We start from the raw sequence: 16908 nt of genomic DNA on the forward strand, positions 1-16908 counted from the left end.
ACACACACACACACACACACACACACACACACACACACACACACTGTAAGCATACAAAAAGATGCAAAATATAAAAAATGATACAAATGAATGGCTGAGTGAGTGAGTAAGAATATGGATGAGTGACGCATACTCATTCACTTAGAGTAATCAATACAAGGAATTATAAGTGAGTCAGTGAAGCCAATTCTCATTCCCAGGTCGTCAAATACGAACACTTTGTCATGTCCCTCAATGTGTGATATTGACGCAAAAGACACCCTTTAGCATCTTTATGACCTTTCTACTACCTCCAATGTAAACCTGTCTGCTATAATACTTGACTCTGAGAGCAACTGGCATAGCATAAAGAGTGAGATAGTGCATAGGGCAGGTGGGAAAGGAAGTGGATGGGTCAAACAAAACATGACTTTTACCCAGGAGACCAGTTTGTGTCCTGTGTGAAACCAAAAGCCACCATTGTTTTAATTCCGCAATTAACATATGGTCGTTGTGCTGACATATTTACGTCACCTGACTTTACATAACAAACGTGCTTATTTTACCCCAAAACATGATCTTTTTTCTAAACCTATAACCACAACTGTTTGACAACATTAATCATGTCATGATTGGCTGTTCGAGATCAATTTATGTAGCTGGGATGTGAGCTGAGCTTGACATTGTGTCCTGCCTGAACGAATACTACGCTTAGTTTAATGTATGAATGACAAAAACAATGTGTGTGTGAGTGAGTGAGTGAGTGAAAAAAGAAAAAAGAAAGAGAAAAGAAAGGAAAGAAGGTGAGTTAGTCAATAACTAGGTTTGTTAATGAGAGAAGAAATGGATGAGTGAGTGTGTGAGTAGGGGAAAAGCAGTATGCGCAAGCAACACATTCACATCCCAAGCTGTCATATACCAACACTTTCTTGCGCCTTTGGCGTGTGATACTAATGGCACCCTTTGGTGTTTCTATGAAACACACTCTTCAATGTCTCCGGGGTGAAACTTTGTTGAACACGTGGTTAAAGTTGTGGATAGGTTCGGCAACCAAATTACTTGGTTAGATTTAGAAAAAAAAAACACATCATATTTTGGTTTAAAATAAGTACATGAAGTCACTAAATAACAGACAGATGCGAGTTACGCAATCGTATGTTAAAACAGCATTAACTTTTGGTTTCACACTAGACAAAAATGGCTGTCCCCTGGGTGAAAGTCTGTCAGCGCTTCTCAGAGTCAAGGATGCTGCCTTGGTAGGACGGGTCCATCCCAGTCGGGTCCTACAGAGGCTTGGCAAGACTCCCCCCGAGCATTCAGTGAACACACACTGGAACAGGCTAGCGAGTGCCCAGGTGCGCATCATTGAAGAGGCCTCACCTTCAAGTCAAGCAAATCATGCACAAAGAATTGTGGATACTTCATACCTTCTGAAGATACACACATGCATTCTTGAAAATTCTCTGACAGAGGGAATTCGGTGACTGTTTAAGGATCCTTCCTTGACTTTGAGAAGCACGATGTGTTCGTTTGACCCATCCACCTCCCTTCTCTCTTGCCTAAAATGGACTCTCTCGCTCTTTATATTATGTCTCTGATCGTCAAGAATTGCCTAGGATGGGTTTATACTGAAATTATTTCAAGGCCTGCTCTATCTCATGAAGATGCCAAAGGGTGCCTCCAGCGTCAGTATCACATGCTGATGGGAGTGACAAAGCATCAGTATATGATGACCTGGGTATGAGGAACGACTGGAGTGAAAGAGTGACTTGGTGAGTGAATGAGAGAAAACAGGTGTGTGTGAGTTATGATGTCAGTGAGTCAGTGACTGAGTGAATGAAGTGAATGAAACAGAAACTTTAAGCACATGCATGAAAAAGAAAAGCAGTATACTCCAGAAAAGAGCCATAAAAAGTGAAAATAGAACAAGAGATGAAGACAGAAAGAAAGGAGCTGCTATTTTGGGTTCTTATTAACAGGTCCTACTGGTACAGCAATTAATAATCTAGTTCAGTATTTAACATGGGACCTAGTCCCTGGTGTGGACGTTTTAGCTGGCTTTGATGCTGAAAGAGCTCCTTCCCCTCCACCCGTCTCCCCCCACAGTTCCTCTCCTCTCCTTAAGTGCCTCCCCTGGTGTTATTTGCGTGTTGGTTTTCTCTAGTTAAGCTAGGAAACAGACCAAATCGCTATTCCCCAAACTTCAGGCCAATTTTCTATCAACACGCTGGCTCGTTGAGGGAAATGCTCTTAATTCATCAGAGGGAATCTAGAGAAGGATAAATTCCCTTCAGGCTGTTTGAAGTAATGTAAATGTATTTATTTTTGGAGGGGTTGGGTGTGTGTAAGGAGTTAAAAAAAAAATTATTTTTCGAACACCAACAGATAAAGCGCTCTGCAGATACAAACAGCAACTACACTTCTGCAGTATTGGTTTCCCCCCACTGACCCGTTAATGGATACCCCAACACGATTTGTCCCAAACGTCACACCAGAGTCATGACTCAGTTGGAGCAAAGCACACAGACATCATACACGCACTGCTACAATCAATACAAGCAACTGTACCCACCTTATTTTTAGCCCCCATGATGCCTTGCGTATGGCTGTGACTTCCAGCACTGAACCGTGACCATTGTTTTCCAGTGGTGACCAGTGGTATTGGTTAGCTAACGGTACGCTAATCACTTTCGTAGATCGTATGGGATAATGAATGAGATAATGTAGTCATACCTTTGCTAGCTCTGACAGCTATCTCAAAGCAATGGTTGTTTCTTCTTTTTCAGTAGCTTGCCTTACCATTAACATTTTGTTCAACTTAACAGAGGGTGAGTTAGCTTTCAGTAAACATCTACTCTTCTAAAAGATGATTTTTGATTTCTTACAACTCATAAACTCATTTTTATTTCTGTTGAGTTCTACTAAGTAAAATGTGACGCCGAATTAAGCCGTAGACCTCAGTGATATCCGTAATATAAAGTAGCTGTAACTTTAGGCATTTGTTTTATACAGCAGAAGTAAATCAGAAACACTTTCACAGCCTAGATGACTAACATTTAACAAATAATTCAAGGTAAGCTGCAGAGTTTATTTTATAGGTGCAAATTTTCTAGTGAATGCAGACAGGGAAAGACAGTGAAATTGTGTATTGACCCTGAGTGACAAGCCTGTCATTTTAGGTGTCGTTCTCTTTCGCAGATTCCAATTCAATACTTCTCTGCTGTCTCATGAAACTGTTTTGGTTTTATTATTTCTCATGTCAACTGTACCTTTGATGAAAAGAAAATTCCCTTTTTGTTCTGGCTGAATTTTCAACACACTGTTGTTGAATCCACAAATTTAGCTTAGTCTGCTTTATACAAAGACATTTTATAGAATGCTAATTTAATCATAGTTCAATATTTTTTACAAAACAAAGCAGTATTTGCTAGATTGAAGACAAATTACTTTTAAAGAGAACCACCATGGTTAGCTGCTAAGATTAGCCACTGGTGCTAACCATAGACAGTCAATAGGACCAGCTAGCTTACTTCTAACTTCTGCTATTTCACCAGAAGTTGCACCCATAATCATTACTACAGTAGTGCCCTCAAAATTAAGGTGAATACAGGGGTCCAAATTAGATATAAAAAGACACACCTTATAACTCCAGATCTGAGCTCATCGGAGCTTCTTGCAAATAGACAGCATAACTTTCAAAAATGCACATTTGCCAAAGTTTGAACAAATAGGCTTCGGTGTAAAAACAAGGAAGTATAGGTAGCTTTAAGTTTAATGTTCAGACATTCAGTAGGGTTCATCCTTTTCACCAGAGTGCAGGATAAAAGCTTGACGGTTGTTGCGTGTGTTATTTTTACCTTCTAGTCAGATGATGAAGCCTGGTACATTGTGCAAATTTATAGTAGATGGAAACTGACATGGTGAAGTAAGGAGGGAAGAAGAAGAAGCAGAAGAAGAAGAAGAAGAAGAAGAGCTCCTTATATTTTTATCTTTAGCTTTCTATTTTGTCTGCATTTAAAAATCAAATTAATTTAATTGTCACCTGGACCTCACCTCATTACATACACAATGTCTTATTTTCAAATATTTTCAAATTATGGCCAATAAGCTATTATGGCCTGTTTTCTGTCAACAGTTGTCTCTAACTATAAGTTAGAGGGAAAAAAAGCAGTAAAGGCAGTTTTAAACATTTACAGGTTATAAATCTGAATACAGGAATTTTAAACAGATAAATATCCGCAGACTATAGAGGAAGTACGGTTTCAAAACTATTTTTTAAATGTAGATGCGATGGCATCTATGTGTGTGTTTGTGTGTGTGTATGTGAGGGTGTTGCTGCAGTTTGCTGAGTAATCTGGGAGCTACAGCATAAATGCAGGTTATTGGACAGATGGTTTAGCACATTTAATTGCTCACACCTTCTGTGTGTCTCTCTGCCTACAATCTCTCTGTGTGTATCTTAGTCTCTTATTCTCTCTTTGTCTTTTCACACTAATCTCTGCCTTAAATAGTCATGGACTTCTATTTCCATTAGAAGTTTCAACGCTACTCTTGGTTTTAAATTTAAATCTTGCCGTCTAATATAAAGTATGGCCACATTAATGTATTACTGTATCTTTCTATATACAGACACCCTCCTGCACTAATACACACAAAAACATGCACACATTTCCCCAGGTTTCTCCCTCTCCTTCTCTTCTTACACAAACACACACTGCAGAAGCAAGAATGTACATATAGAAGCCAACAAAAGCCTGCATTAATGTGCACATATGCAGACGCATGCACACAGAAACACACTGCCACACACATACAGAGGCCCATAAAGACCAGGAACAGCGTGTTGGCATCCAACCAAAAGCTGCCGTCCTTAAATGCCATTTGATGCCAGCACTGCCATCTGTTGCCGTCTTAAGATAGCTCCTCTCACAAGACGCAGGCGAGATAACACTTTTCCAAGAGCTGGGGTGTATTTTTCGCATATGGCCACAGACCGTTCAATATAAGCACAGTTTGGGTAAATTGTAACTTCAATGCAATAACTGTCTCTCTCCTGTCACTCAAAGCTACATGTGTCTGAAATTATTGTAAAAACACAGTGAAATACCAAAAAATGCAAATAACAGTAGAAAAGAAAGACGACAGAACAAGAGGAAGAAAAGAAGCAAGACCTAGAGGGAATATAGACAAGAGATCGAGAGGTCCATCCTTATTTTACCTCCAGCAGAGTGTGTAAGAGTGTGTGTGTGTGTGTGTGTTTATGGGTAGAGATAAGATAATTACAGCAGGCTAAGGGGGTGAGTGTGGAGTGGGATGTGGGTGTGCATGTGCATGTGTAGCAGGTGAAACATGGGCATGTTTGTGGCAGCGGTGTGATACATCAACCCCCCCCCAAAACACACACACACACACACACACACTCACACACACACCTCCACCCACTGAATCCTCTCCTCCTGCCCTCCGCTTCACTTCCTCTCCCCCTTTTCCTCTGATCTCCATGCAGAGGGCCTTAGGGGGTTAATTAACAGGCTTAGATAATGCCACACTAATGAAAGCAAGACCACTGTTTCTCCTCTCTCTCTCTCTCTCTCTCTCTCTCTCTCTCTCTCTCTCTCTGTCTATCTTTTTCTCTCTATCTTTTTCCTCCTCTATCTATGCATCTCTTTTCCAACCAGAGTCATTCAATATCAGCATTATTTCCAGGGATACTGGGCCAGATTTATGACACTCCATGAAACATTCCTCAACAAACAACACTTGATTAGGGTTAGAAAAATACTCGGTTTGCTTGCTAAAAACATGGCTAGAAATGCCTCGAGATCTTGTTAAAAATACTACCTTTTGTTGCTACAAACACAGCTGGACATGTCCCAAACTCTGGTTAGAAAACGCCAGCTTTTGTCGCTAAAAATACAGCTAGACATGTCCAAAACTCTTGATGCTACAAACCTAGCTGGGCACATCCCAAGATTTGCTAATGAAATATTAGCTCCTGTTGCTCCAAACACGGCTGGGCATGTCCCAATCTCTTGTTAAAAAATACTAACTTCTTAAACAGTGGTCAGCTGCTTGATGGCCAGATTGCTTGTCATGCCATCTTCCTGACGGGAAATTTAGCTTATATACACATAATCTGATCTTCATCCTACATGTAAAAGTTAAAAATATAACATATCATTGGTTTTCAGAAATGCACAATGCCAACATTGTAATCTGGTGACTGTGTTGGAAAAGAAGTCAAAGTAACAAAAATCTATGGTCCATCAAAGATTGAAAGGATTTCTTCCTTGTTCACTGACTGGTGTGATGCACAGCTATGGTGAGCTCAGTGCCACTATTGGTGATGAGGGATATATGAATGAGGCTATAGTTTCAATCAGCATTTTGTAGCTAATTTTATTCAACCCTGATTGACTGAAATGTCAAGATTCCACAAAAGAGTTTTCCAGGACTGTGATGGAAATCATGACTGTCCTGGATCATAGCAATGCAATGGCTGGGAGGATGACACAGAGAAGCAGAAAAGGAATTTTGAGATGTGAGGATTTAGTTGTAGCAATATGTAGAGTATCTTAGACTCCTCTCAGTGATAAAGTAAGCTAATGTGGGGCAGCAAAGCAACTTTGAGATAGTTTTAGAGACAAATCTGAGGCAAACAACCTTCAGAGGTCAATTTACTGCAGAAGAATTAAGACATTATTTCCCTTCAAAACACTATATGAATTATGAAGCTCACATGGCTCACATACTTACCTGTAAATTACAACATGAGACAAGTACAGAAAGAAAGAGTTTCTGATGAGCATGATAATGAACTCACAACGACAATTAGCTGCATGTCATCCCCAGATGGATGGATGCTGAAACATCCATTTACACTCTTCAAATGCCCTCTACAGTCATTAGAGAGAAAACAGAAGGAGAGCAGAGTAATCAGAATCAATGACAGGAAAATATCTGAAAACACAAGGATTTCAAAAAGCTTAGCTTAAAAAAACATGAGCAAAACAGTCTAAACCAAGTGTTATATTCAGCTGTTTCTTAAAGGACAACTTCGGTATTTTTCAACCTGGGCTCTATTTCCCCATGTGTATGTGTGCGTATGATTCATGGGTACCACTCGTTCTAAAATTGGTTCAGTATTGAGGCACGAAACGAGCTAAAACTGTAATGGGGGCAAATGCGTACCGTATAAAAGTGCTTTTTTTCGCCACTGACTGGTTCAGATCGCCAGTGCTATCTCTGTAAATAGCATATTGTAGCGGCCCTGGGGCAGTGGTGAGTGTGAATGAGCGGAGTCAGCTGTCAGTCAGTGTTGGAGCAGAAAGGCGGAAGTTGTCCCCGCTTGGTAATGTAAATGAGTATGTGTGTGTGAAGTGTGTGTTATGCTAGAAGAGTCAGAGGACGGAGTCTTTTACGTGCTACCCCCTGGAGTGTTACCGGAGTTTTTGGAGTGCTCAAATAAACGGGCCTTTTTCCTGAACGCAAGAACAGGATGTCGTGCAACACCCACAGCTCTCACAGGCTGCCTTTGTCGGACGGCGAGATGCTGAAGTTGTGGCTAGTTGTGCTACAAATGGATGCTAACACTCCTCTCCAGACACTGCGCCTTGCAGACCATCGGGTCTGCAGTGCTCACTTCTCCCAAGATGACTACTGCCAGCCGAAGAAGAGAAGACATCCAATCCCGAAACACCTCTTCCTCAAGAAAACGGCTGTCCCACAAGTAGAGAGAGCTACAGACGCAGTGGAGCAAAGCTCAGGACATCACACAGCCCAGAGGTAAGGGAAAGGCTAAGTTTGCATGCTATTTACAGAGATAGCACTGGCAATCTGAACCGGTTAGTGGTGAAAAAAAAACACACTTCACACACACATACTCATTTACAATACCGAGCGGGGACACCTTCCGCCTTTCTGCTCCAACACTGACTGACAGCTGACTTCACTCATTCACACTCACCACTGCCCCAGGGCCGCTACCGTATGCTATTTACAGAGATAGCACTGGCGATCTGAACTGGTCAGTGGTGAAAAAAAAAAGCACTTTTACATGGACGCATTTGCCCCATTACCGTTTTAGCTCGATTCGTGGCTCAATACTGAACCAATTTTAGAACGAGTGGTACCCATGAATCATACGCACACATACACATGGGGAAATAGAGCCCAGGTTGAAAGATACCGAAGTTGTCCTTTAATGTGTTGACCAGAGAAAATAAATTACTGGCTCAAGTTACAGATATCTGTTCATGGATGTTCTTTTTTTAACCTTTGGAAAAGATACTATTATGAAATGATTGAATGAATGAGTTTCATTAAGCTAAAAAGACCTCAATGTGAACTTTAACATCAACTCACTGACAAAGTCCCATCTGACACTCAAAAACAGAGGTTGGATTATGATCTCCACCCATATATTACCACCTGTTATCATGTGACGGAGGGGTTCACATTTTTGTCACATGATGAAACCTGACACCAAGCTGTATTTGCTGAATGATAAGGAGTTGCAGAGCAGATACAATTGAAAGCGTCAGATCCTTAGTGAATACGCGTTTGAGATTAGATTCTCCTTACCAGTTTACATGATGGGTTGGCATACTGTATTCCCAAAACTCTAGCCCCTTTAACACTGTGCTGTATAAGGTACGATCATTAGTAACAGCCCAGAAATGATATCTGTATAAATGGGACAGACAGCAAGACAGGATTATGGGCAGGATGGGTGTGACCCACAGTGAGAGATTTAAAAAGCAGCTGTTAGCAGTTAGCAACTAACTCAAAGAAGAAGAACAGCAGCCTGAAATGTTGGTAAATTTAGAAAAGAATGAGATTGGAAGGCTGCTTACCCTCTGAGTACGGGACGAGATCAGCTGCTTTATAACAGGGATGGTAAATGATTGTTATTGAAATGTTTTGCCATGTTATTGTTGATAAAGTGCTGCAGATGGGTATGTTTTATGTTACATAAGAGGCTGACACTGTTGTGTTACACGTCCCATTTGGTTCTGGGTTAAAATGCAAACGCAGCATGAAGAAGGGACTTCGTAGCAGCTCTATAACACAATCAATGTGTTAAAAGGGCTTCTGTTAAGTGACTTGTGAGTCCAAGAGACACATTTAAAACCCCTGTTTGCTTGTTATTGGGCTGTGTTAAATTAAAGCAATGGAATACAAAAAGTCAGTCTATTAAAAGCTTGAAGCAAGGAGTACTTTCATTGTATCCTACCCAACCAACTATTGGGCAGTGTTAAACTAAAGCCAAAATAAAGACATGAATAAAATAAATTTTAAAAAAAGAAAAAAGAAAGAAACTGGGTGACAACAGCAGTATATAAACAAAGGTATAAGGTTGCCAAATGTCTGAATATCTGTACATTGCTATCTTGACTTTGCATGTTTAATTATGGTTTTAATGCTGTTTGACCATGTTTTTATTTAACCATAAACTGCATGACTTCTTTTGTGCCAGCCAGCTGGGCACAAGTGCATACAGGCTGAATCACCATTCTTTGATATAGAATAGCAAACTAGGTGTTGATTGCCAAAACTCGAATTGAAACTGTAAATCTTCAGAGAACTCATTACAAGAAAATAATTTCATTACTCAATAACACATTACAGCTTTGTGACTGAGTGACTGGGAAAAGTGTGAGATCAGAGAGAGAGAGAGAGAGAGAGAGAGAGAGAGAGAGAGAAAAGGGTTAATTTGACAAAATGTGGTGCTGCCAGGCTGAAGTCAGTATGTGGGCTTTTTTTTGGTTAAGGGCATCATGATGACAACTTCAGCCTGCAGCATAGACTATATACGATAATGGACACAGCTACCATGACGACCCCCATTGTTTTGTGGAGTACAATTTTAGGCCTGGAGTTTGGCATTTTGGGTGTTGCCATCTTGTTTTTTTGGAGCCAGCAGTGACCCTGTTTTAGACGAGAGGGTGGAACTGATTCATAGACTGTAGCAACTGCCCACAGACAGTCCGCCATTTCCCAAGCTTTAGAAATACAACCACCTTATACTTTGCCACACAGTCCAACTTTTTATTTTCATCAAACCTAAATAATTCATGATTTTTTTGTTCTGCATTCTTACAAAGGTACCCACAGTTTATCATGTAGCAGTCCTGTCTCTGATAAATTCCATTCATATATGACTAATTTAACATAAACGTAAAGGTGATCTATATTTTCTATTAACATATTAAGGAAATGCGGCTAAATACGTACCTGGCAAGTCACATAACCTTTTCTTTTTTCTTCTAATATTTAACCATAATCATGATCTTCCTCTGACCTAAGACAAAGTGATTTTCTTTACTTAACTAACCTAACCGTAGGGGTCTGGATGTGAACCTTGGATTCTGGTGTCACAGTCCTACATTTATGTCCACAATCAACCCTGACCACCTCCCTGCAAATTCAGCATGGTACATAAATGTAGTGTTTCATTAAGTCAAAGAAACATTGTCTATGAAGATAATCCAGACAGTGATGAGGTTGTCACCAAAACATAATTATGAATGCAATTTAGTAATATACAAACCTAATTTGTAGTAGACAGGGTTGCATATTAAGTAGCCTAAATTAAATGCAATTTGCTGAAATAGCCACAGAGCTTGCTCAAGCGTGCACTGTTATATCCTCTAAAACCACGCCCATAGGTGAAATACCAAGTTTTTAGGGTGTCCCAACTGGGCGTGAGGATTATTGAAAGCTTGTGTGTGTGTGTGTGTGTGTGTGTGTGTGTGTGTGTGTGTGTGTGTGTGTCTGTTGGAGTGAGTGAAAGAGAGAGAGAGAGAGAGAGAGAGCCTCTCTTTAATTTTTAATCCATAACAACAAAAGCCTGTGTGTCTCTAAGTTGCTCTGCAGAAGTCAATTTCAATCTCGACACTAACTCAAGTTTATACATCCTATCCAAACTTTTTTCAAGCCATGCAATTCAAACCACAATCTCTCGCTTTTTACCTAAACATCTCCCCAGAGATAAAAACCGAACTTGATTTGTATTTATTTTTAAAGTCCATGGAGACAAACAGCAAGTAAGCAGGGAGAAGAGGGGGGAAAGAAGAACGAGTAGAGTTGTTTGGGGGCATAACTCGCTCTCCCTAAGTGTAAAATGGGATGAGATATTCTGCCTCTCGGACTTAACGTAATGTAAGAGAGTGTGAAATTAAACTGCACACGAATAAAAGGGACCCTTCATTGTGTGCCGCCGACTAGCTTATCTGGAAATTCAGACAACTGGAACATCCAAAGCCTCCAAACTTGTAGCAATCCCCTTTGTGTGGCTCCGGAGCAAACAATGTAATATCAGAAAGCCGGAGAGGCTCCAAATCCTATGTCAGATTGCCAAACACAAAGTAGCTGCATCCTCGAATCAAGCCTGTCTGTGTGTATACTTTAGCGTGCATGTGTCCGTCTTTATACAATATAAGTAGACTGTGCACTCACTCCTGCTAACCCCATGTGTATGCCAGTGAGTGCTTCAAATAGATTGTTTCCTCTTTAATTCCTGGCCTTTTACCTATTGATATTCCCTGCACCTATCCCCGCGCCTCTCTTAAACCCCATATGTTAATTTGATTTAGAGCAACTCAAATTGAATAAGAGATAAAGAAAAAAAAAAGAAAAAAGAAAACGAGGGTAACGGCAAATGTACTGTTATTAATAACCTAAAGTACCAAAGAGGGCTCAAACTCTCCCTACATTCTGCCCCTCCCTCTTCCTTCCTCCCTCCCTCTCCACTTTGTTTTGTCCTCTCTGTCTGTCTGTGAGTGAGTGAGCTAAGTGAAGTGGGTTATGATGGCGGTGTAATCGGCATCCCTCAAACAAACGGCTGGTGCTATTAAGGGCCATTGTGTTTGCTGCAGTGATGATCAGATTCAATCTAGGGAGAACATTCTGTGCTGGAGCTATGGCAAGGGGGGGAGATAGAGAAAAATACCTCGCCTCGTTCCACTCTGCTATTGTGTTCAGGGGACTAGATGTATGCACGCTCTTCAAAAGATGCATATCGACTCAGGGAGCTGCAAAAGTTTAGTTCAGATGGATTCGTGGGAGCTCTCTGACTGCACAAAGTGAGGCGAGTATTAAGTGTTGGGTAATGTTTTGAGGATGTATTTGTTTCAATAAGGAGCTCGGTAGTGCTGCTGGGGTGGTGCAGATGAGAAAATCACTTTTCCTCTCCTCTTTGTCCTCAGCGTTACCCTGCTCTCCCAGTCTGTGTTCCTCTGTCTAATCTTCCCTGTTTTTAACACACCTTTATAAGGGCCAGTGGGAGCCTGGAGGCCTGAGAAGTCACCTTGTGGCCAGAAAGATGGAGGCTCAAGTTAGGGTTACAGGCCAGTACATCAGACTCCTTATTATATATCAGTCAGTCATTTAATACACTGTTGATATGATGGAGGGGCAGCAAGGACACTTTGATTGCTTTGTGGCAGAAAGATACGACTGGTGCCTTTTCATGTGAAAGTTTGCAAAGTCCAAAATCATTGAGGTTCGATAAATTAGAGACTCAATTGCCTATAGGTGTGAATGGTTATCTGTCTGTACTATAGGCAGCCTGCCCTTCCTCCCAAGTTGTCATACATCAATGCTTTGCATGCCCCCTTGGCGTACGATACCAACTCCAAAGTCACCATTTGGCATCCCCAGGATTTTAACTAATTCCAATATAATCCCATCTTTGGCCATACTTGATGCTTAGAGTAACTGACATAGTTTAAAGACCACTATTTGTCTTCCATGTGAAAGCAAACGTCAGCATTGTTACATAGAGACGTGAAGTACTAATGTCATTCAGGTGACATATGCACTTTGATATTTGCTTATTTTTGGCTCTGAGCTCAACACTCCCCTCAAGGAAACGCCAAGCTCACTACCAGTTAGGTTAGGTTTAGGAAAAGAATCATGGTTGGGCGTTGTCACGTTACATACTTAATGTTAAGTTATGTAGGTTAGGTATAGGAAAGTAAAGTTACATGGGTTAGTTTTAGGAAAAGACACGTGGTAGGGCGTCATCACATTATGTGCTTAACGACTCAACAAAATACCTCAAAATAACTCATAAGTTCACTTGGTATCATGCTTGACACAAACACCGATCTCCTGGGGGAAAGTTCTGTGTGCTTTGACCAATCCACCACCCCAACCTGCCTCCTTATGTGGACTTTCACTCTTTTACCTCTTTTCAGTCAACATAGAACAAGTTCCATTCCCATTCCTACACCTAATTTTTAACCGTTCAGAGCATTTTGACTGAAAATAAATTGGTTCGGAACATGAAAAGTTGGTTTTCAACTGGAACCAAAAAATAGCAGGATTTTTTTTTTTTTTACCTGGAGTGCAGACCATGACGACATGTCATATTCTTCAGCTTGGGAAGTCTTGGAGAGCTCTTGCTTGTCATTAATATCAATCAATCAATCAATCAATCAATCAATCAATCAATCAATCAATCAATCAATCAATCAATTTTATTTATAAAGCCCAATATCACAAATCACAATTTGCCTCACAGGGCTTTACAGCATACGACATCCCTCTGTCCTTTGGACCCTCACAGTGGATAAGGAAAAACTCCCCCCAAAAAAACGGGGAAAAAAAATGGTAGAAACCTCAGGAAGAGCAACTGAGGAGGGATCCCTCTTCCAGGACGGAATAGTTGGTGGAAACACAGGTTGGTTTGAGTCATGGCCCAAAGGTTCCAAGAATCCTGAACAGAACCCGTTCAAGACCCAGAGGTAATTTGGCGGAAAAAGGGTATTTATACTACTGCCTTCTTAATTCCCATCAGCCCATTTGTCACGTGATGACAGCCTTCACAATTATGTGAGTTATACACAAATTAGTGGCTCATGAATACAAGGGTTATATAAGAATTCTGGTGCATTACTTTTCATAGGTATACATATGGCCAGTGCATGAGAACAGCTTTAATAATTTCTCCCTTTGGAAACGAACCATAGACTCAGAGACTCCAGGTAGATGCTTGGATGGATGTGGGGCTTTTGAAATGCTATGGCAACAATAATATTATCCTCTTGCTAGGTAAACAGTAGACTTTAGTCTGATGTTTTGGACACATGATGCCATTTGCTAGTTTTTTGTTCTCAGTGCTGATGACTGGGGTGCCTCAGATCCATAAGTGAAATAAACTGTCAATAGTGGTTAGATACTAGTGCAGTACCAGTATTTGCTTTACATATAATGATGTGAAGTTGTCTATTTGGATCAGTGCTTCTCAAATGTTCTTACATCTCAAATCTGTAACCCACAAACACATTATCTCCCCAAACTATTGATCTAGTGGCTGCAATGTGGGGAGATGTAGCATTTTCATCTGCCTATAGAGACCTCCTTTGTTGAGAGAGGGGCCTCTGATTGGAAAAAAGAAGTCCTACACATACTCTAATAGGGGTAAATCTCTCAAATAAGAATACAGTGACATTGGGACCCACAAGAACCTTGCCTGAGACCTCATGGTTTAGCTTTAAATGATTACAGCATTCTGTTGTTCTGTTTCTCTTTGCAGGCCAAAGACCATTTAAGTGCAGTTACTGCCCCTACAGCGCCTCCCAGAAAGGCAACCTGAAGACTCATGTGCTGTGTGTGCATCGCATGCCCTTTGACAACAGCCAGTATCCTGACCGACGCTTCAAACGCTCCCGTCCCGAGTCTGACATCCCGGAGAAGAACCCTGATGATGCCGTTAGTGGTGTAACATCTAATCAACAGATGACAGCAGCAGATGCAAGCAATGGGAATAATGATGTGTCATTTGCAGGGGAGGCCACGTCTCGTCACCAGTAGTGAAGCCGCTATGAGCTGGGTTGGTTAATAGGGAGGTCTGTCTAGATTTAAATCACTGGACAAAACTCCCTGATGCACACATGTTGGTCACCATAAGAATCATTTCCAACAGACATGTGCAGGAGACCCTGACCGAACAACGAGTAGACAGATCAACACCAGTTCTGGTGGACAGCGCTGTGAATACACCACACTTCCTACATTATAAACACAAAGTACTAAATGTGTGTTATTGGAAGTTTGTGAACATTTACTAAGAAAACATAATCTTTGTATTTGTGATGAGGTGGTTCAACATTTTTGTTTCTTTACCAAGCACAGTGGATTATGTGTAAAGATGGAAAGGAGAATGAGTTAACAACTGTTCAGGAAATTGTAGTTTTCAGACAAATCACGAATGAAGATGGCCACGAAGCAAAAGGACAGCCACATGAAAATCATTAGAGACTTTTCTCCAAAAATAATGCTTTTATCAGAAAAATGATCCGTGTAAACGATTTAGCAGAACAGTTACTGTAGGCAAGACAGAGGAGGCGGGGGAGGGTTTTTGAATGTACACCACCACCACAGCCACCCCAGACACCCCAGAACATAACACCAGTGGCTGCCATTTTCTCCAGTGTGAGTGATGAGTATTGTATGTGTGTGTATGTGCTGTAGGGTCAGTGGCGGCGATGGTGGCGTGTATGTCAGGGATAGAGGGGAAAGGGGGGGGGGGGGTGCATTGGTGCCAGCCTGACTGGAGCTGTCATCGCAGAGGAAATCAATTCAACAACACACACACACACACACACACACACACACACACACACACACACACACACACACACACACACAAACACACACTCAGAGTCCTACAGTGGTAACCTGACTCTGGACGTTACGCCAGGGGGTCAAGTTGAGTCCCATCAGCTGGCCGGAGCCCCTCAAGTCACCTCCTTCCCTCCTCCATCCTTCCCTCCACTCTCACTCTCACGAATACAAGCTCAATCCATTACAATGACCTGGAAAATACAACACAAATCAATCAGCAGTGTATTTAAAGCATCCATTAGCCTGCACTAAGGCTTGTTCTGCTCTGGTTTTGGCAATTCAGTGTCCGGAGGTCACCTTACTGGCTCCATGTCGGAGAAGGACGGGGAGCTTTAGCTGATTGGGTTTTAGCTTGGGCCACTTTATGATGATAGATTGGTACTTTGGCAAGTACCTGGACCAAGCTGTGGGGGATTTTACTGTTCTGTACATACAAAAAGGTGTGTGACATCCTGCGAAAAGTTCTCCTCACATGAAGAGTTTGATAGAGACACTCTGACTCAGACAAAAAGCAGGAATTATCTCCTCCACTGGTAAGCTCATTTAAAGTTGCTACACAGGGAATGGACATGAAGGAAAATTAGATAATCATTCACCTGCTTTATGTCTCTAATTATACCACCTTTTCTATGAAAAAAATATCACACAAGTTGTTGTTTTTTATTTTCAAGGGAGGCATTCTCTTTCTGTGTAAGTAGTGTTTTATTCTTTACCCTTATGTGATTTATTCCTGAGGGGTAAAAAAGAAACATAAAACACTGAAAACAGAATGTTTTCATCTCGTAAAAATCAAGCTACATGTTTTAAGGGCAAAAAAGAAGTATCAACTTTGATTGTACTTTGTTGTGCCGGCAGCTGTTGGTTACTACTGGGCGAGGAGAATAAGAAAGTATGGCGCTTTGTGTCGTGTCGGTATTGGTGGTGGGGGGTGGGTGCTGGGGGTTGTTAATGTTTTTCTGATAAAGAGAAATGATCCGGACTTTAAGAAAGTCAATATCTTCCCGCACAAACACATAGGCAGTGGCGGGGAGGGCTAAACTCTTAAAACCCCACGGCCACAGCTCTGCCTAAAGGAGTTTACAGTCCAACACAATGCACTCGCACACACACACACACACACACACGCACACGCACAACAACAGGGTGAGAAATACAATCCTACTGCACACATAGAAACATGGAGGGAAAAGCAGAAAGAAAGAGGGAGAGCGTAAGTGTAGAGGGAAAAGACGAAAGAGATGCAGAAAGAAAATGAAAAGAGAGTAACAGAGTAAGTTCAGTGTCATGCTTTAATTG

The 16908-nt window shown here is 41.2% G+C and overlaps 1 protein-coding gene across 6 annotated transcripts in view; it reads left to right on the forward strand.

The window, feature by feature from the left end:
* Nucleotides 1-15467, forward strand: part of znf536 (zinc finger protein 536) — a 266177-nt gene extending 250710 nt beyond the window's left edge. For all 6 annotated transcript variants that reach the window (XM_049562887.1, XM_049562896.1, XM_049562916.1 and 3 more), the window contains one exon: nucleotides 14522-15467. In XM_049562887.1, coding sequence (XP_049418844.1) covers nucleotides 14522-14799 — 278 coding nt within the window. In that variant the 3' untranslated portion in view covers nucleotides 14800-15467. The remainder of the gene's footprint in view (nucleotides 1-14521) is intronic.
* Nucleotides 15468-16908: the final 1441 nt, after the last annotated feature.

The sequence above is a fragment of the Epinephelus fuscoguttatus genome, linkage group LG2, assembly GCF_011397635.1.
Source record: "Epinephelus fuscoguttatus linkage group LG2, E.fuscoguttatus.final_Chr_v1".
NCBI lineage: Eukaryota > Metazoa > Chordata > Actinopteri > Perciformes > Serranidae > Epinephelus > Epinephelus fuscoguttatus.